The 4,451-nt window shown below is 51.5% G+C and overlaps 1 protein-coding gene across 1 annotated transcript in view; it reads right to left on the reverse strand.

Annotated features, from left to right (window-relative positions):
* LOC140712349 (SH3 domain and tetratricopeptide repeat-containing protein 1-like) overlaps nucleotides 1–4,040 on the reverse strand; it is a 44,151-nt gene extending 40,111 nt beyond the window's left edge. Inside the window, 2 exon segments of the mRNA XM_073018668.1 lie at nucleotides 1,054–1,174; nucleotides 3,427–4,040. Coding sequence (XP_072874769.1) covers nucleotides 1,054–1,174; nucleotides 3,427–3,480 — 175 coding nt within the window. The 5' untranslated portion in view covers nucleotides 3,481–4,040.
* Nucleotides 4,041–4,451: the final 411 nt, after the last annotated feature.

Below are 4,451 nucleotides of genomic sequence, written 5' to 3' on the forward strand. Positions count from 1 at the left end.
GTTTATATTCATTCTGATTCAATGTAATGTGAAAACTTCCTCCAGGGGACACAGACATCTAAAATCTTCCCAATGTATCCAATTTGTCACTTGATATTTTTACTGACAAGAAAAATGAGGGACTGAATATACAAACAGACCTTGCCTGATCATATGTAGAAAGACAGAACTCAGATCACAACCTGTAGCTGCCCACCCAGGAAACCAATTCCCTATCTACAGTCAACAGCCAGGAGGCCAGCCAGGCTAGCACATCAGACAGGAAGCCAGACTGCTCTCTCTCCACAACCCAGAGACTAAACCACAACTCTGTCCCAGGTGACCAGGACTTGACTCAAAACTGACAGCCACCCTAATTTTGGCCCATGTTTCCAGTTAGGATCATTCAGAGAAAGCCAAATATGCCCCTAACCAATCACATAGGACACCCCACTTCTGCACAGCCGCCTCCAGCCCCCACAACAGCCTCCACTGGGAGCCGTTCTTTCCATCCTGAAGCTTCCCCACTCCTCATCCGCCACTCACTTGCATGTCAGTCCCTGCCACACGCAAGTGACGGTGCCGACTCTCTTGCCACAGCAGCTCTGAGAAAGTCGCCTCTGCCTGTCTCATGTGGGTGGCCTTCCTTCATTTTCCTCAAAGAATAAGTCTTAAATGAGGGGCTTCTCTATATGGTCAAGCTACACAATTCAGAAGCCCAGCATGGCAGATTCCAAGCCTGGAAAGACCATACACCCCTCAGGTCCTCTTTCCACAAAACACAGCTTCCTTGAGTTCTTCAGTCACTCCGACCAACCAGGGAAGGAACCACGTGTTATGGAAAGATCAAGGGCCTTGAAGTCAAACTTCTGAGTTCATCCAGTACTTCATCTTTCAACTTAAGAAATTACATGGCCTTGGCCAGGCTGGTGGCTCGCATCTGTAATCCCAGCACTTGGGGAGGCTGAGTTGGGTGGATCACCCAAAGTTGGGAGTTCAAGGCCAGCGTAACCAACACGGAAAAACCCCATCCCTACTAAAAATACAAAATCAGCCCGGCGTGGTGGCGCATACCTGTCATCCCAGCTACTCGGGAGGCTGAGGCAGGAGAATCACTCGAACCTGGGAAGCAGAGGTTGTGGTGAGCCGAGATCACACCATTGCACTCCAGCCTGGGCAAGAAGAGCAAAACTGTCTCAAAAACAAAACGAAACAAAACAAATGATGTGACCTTGAACAATTTTCTTAACTTCTCTAAGCCTCTATCTTCATCTTCAATAACATAATTTTACCTCCAAGATTGCATTAAATGGAATCCCACATGTAAACCAGCTGGCAAATATTAGGGGCCCTACAGCTGTGCGCTGCTACTGCCGCCCCACTTTACCCCAAGGGAGAAGCGCAAGATGTCCAGAAAAAGCCTGTTGATCCCTACACCTCAGCATCCTGTGTTCACACAAGGCGCAGTGGCATCCAGACTTACCGGGGTCACCCAAATACAAGACATGGTTTGATTTTTCAACTTAGGTACACATGGCTTCTAACGTTCACCATATGTGATCCATAATTTAGAAGAGATTTTCCTACACTACCCTGTGGTTCTATTTTAGTAGACTTAGATGTGCCATAATAGCTCACTCTCTTAAGCCCTCTTCAGTATCAAAAACAAAACTTCAATCTGTAACACAGTTATCAGCAGTGAAAGTGGAAAAGGCACCTATGAGTCAAAATGACCCTCGGCCCCGCCCTGCCCCACCCTACAAAAAGCTGTTCAGGAGGATTTGGGCTGCTTATGAGAACGCTGTCTGTATTCCCAGGGACAGACAAACGACTACCCTGGTTAGAAGCTGCGCTGCTCAGCCTCCAGGGTAGAAAGTGCCCAAACCCTCTACCCAAGGAGAAGAGAAGCAAATGGGGTGGCTAGGTTCCAGGATGTGGACTGTTTAGTGTGGTTTCTGCAGTCCAGGTCACCGCCATGGGTGAAGCTCTTCCTTCCTTCTTTTCCACCCAAGTGGCCAAGGTCCTACGGCTGCTGTAGGGCCTCTTCCCTATGAGTCAGCCCAGCCATTCCCCTTCCCTTTCCTTCTGTTTTTTTGAGACGAAGTCTCGCTCTGTCACCCAAGCTGTAGTGCAGTGGCATAATCTTAGCTCACTGCCACCTCTGCATCCCGGGTTCAAGCAATTCTCTTGCCTCAGCCTCCCAAGTACCTGGGATTACAGGCACCCGCCAAAACGCCCAGCTAATTTTCATATTTTCAGTAGAGACGTAGTTTCAACTTGTTGGCCAGGCTGCTCTCGAACTCCCGACCTCAGGTGATCCACCTGTCTCGGCCTCCCAAAGTGCTGGGATTACAGGCATGAGCCACTGCGTCTGGCCGAGTCAGCCCAGCCATCCTGACTTTTTGTTCTGGTAAAATTACTCTCTTCTACATCTACCTTCCAAGTAGCTAAATCAGAGATCTGGCCCTTGGGGCAGGCTTGAAGAATCCCTGTTTTTGGTCCTCAAGAGGTCCTACCAGGGTCTGGGACAATTCCAAGACTTGTGTTCTGAAAGAGGAAAGAAACCTCACATACACGGCTCTCGCAGAGCTCAGGCAAGGCTTGGGAGGGCCCTAAGGTTTGGGTGTGCCATCTATGATAACAGCTAAGAGATCTGAAGCCAGCTGTCTGGGTTCAAACCTCAATTCCAACAGCACTGGCTGTTTGATGTTAGACGACGTCCCCAGGCTCGCTGTGGTTCAGTTTCCTCACTGTAAAAGGACCACAATAAGAGAGTTGCTCTAAAAGTTAAGTCAATTGGTGCGTATAGGGTATTCAGAATAATGCTTGGCACATGGGGGAGTTCAATAGACACGTACTGAACAGAGTAACTTAGCAATTACTAAATATACTCATGCAGGCCAGGCGCGGTGGCTCACGCCTGTTATTCCAAAACTTTGGGAGGCTGAGGTGAGAGGGTCACTTGAGCCCAGGAGTTTGAGACTAGCATGGGCAACACAGCAATATTCCATCTCTAAAACTGTAACATACATGTATACATACACTCAAATGTTCACAGTGTATTTATAGTATACAAAATAGCTGGAAAACAGACTTAACTATTCACAATGGTTACTTCTAGAGAAGGGGAAATGCAAATTTCAGCTTTTTACCCCACACATATATTCTTGTATCATCTGAAATATTTAAGCAAATTGTATGTATAAATTTGCCCCGAAACACATAGCAGAACAATGTAGTTTTCACTCAAAAATCTTCAAATCATGATGGAATTGTCCTGTGAAAGTAAAGTTATAGAGATGAAAAGCCTCCCTCCAGCCTAAATGCTCTTTCATATGACCTATATTACACAAACCAATGCAGACACCCCAATCCTTTCCCCACTGTCATAAGAATTTTTCAGTGAACTGCGTTCCCCTTTACAAACTAGATGATAGTTACAGTTACCAGGCAAGAACGTGGATCCAGTTCTGCTTTTTCAAAGGCCAATGTTTCTCCCATAATAGCAATGCATTCTTCAACCGGTCAACTGCCCCCAACACCTGAGCTCTCTGTTGTACACAACTCAACGAGGCCTGGGAGAAAACAGGTGCAAATTTCACTTAGTAACAACACATCCCGCCTGATTCCTCTGCTGGGCTAGTTCTCAAGTCGTCCTTTTCTAAGCTTTCATTCGGCTCTACCACACGTACCTAGGCTGGGTAAAACACTTGACCAGGTTTTTTTTTTCGAGACGGAGTTTCACTGGGTCGCCCACGCCGGAGTGCAGTGACGCCATCTCGGCTCAGAAGCCAGCGCCCGGGTCCATGCAGCCCCCTCGGCGGCAGACGCGGGGAGCCGGGGAGCAGAGGGGACCGGCCCCTACCGGCAGGGCGACCGGGACCCCCGCGCGGGCCCACGCGATATCGTAGCAGGCGCGAAGCCCCCGGTGCCACCCGAGGCCGAGACAAAGCCCAGGCGCAAGGACCCCGGATCCCGACCTCGGACCCTGCGGAACCCAGCTCGGAGCCGCCACGCCCGGGGCAGAGACCCCCGCCCGGTCCGGAGACCTCGTTGCCCGTTCTCACCTCAGGCCGCCGCCTCGGAGCGCTGGCTCCTCGCCGCGGCGCCTGGGCCTACTGGAGCGCATCTGAGCAGCCGACAGAGCCGAGACAGCCTCAACCACGGAGCCCCGGGGCGGGGCCGCTGCCGCCGCTTCAGCCCGTGTTCCACGCTCAGGATCCGGCTGGGATCAAGGAGCTGCAGCTGTCGCGGGGCTGCGGCCGGAACACACACCATGCAGGTGCACAGGGCCCCGCCTGCCGCCCGCCGCCTCGCCCCCAGCGGAGTCGGGCGCCCAGGGCCCGCCCCCCGGCCAATGGGGAGCGAGCCGCGCGGAGAGGGCGGGACCTAGGGGAACAAATGGAGGTTGGGCGGGGCGGTGCTGGGATTGGGCGTACAGGGTTCCGCGGGAGGACCCGACCCAAGAGCTG

The sequence above is a fragment of the Chlorocebus sabaeus genome, chromosome 9 (genome assembly GCF_047675955.1).
Source record: "Chlorocebus sabaeus isolate Y175 chromosome 9, mChlSab1.0.hap1, whole genome shotgun sequence".
Classification (NCBI taxonomy): Eukaryota; Metazoa; Chordata; class Mammalia; order Primates; family Cercopithecidae; genus Chlorocebus; species Chlorocebus sabaeus.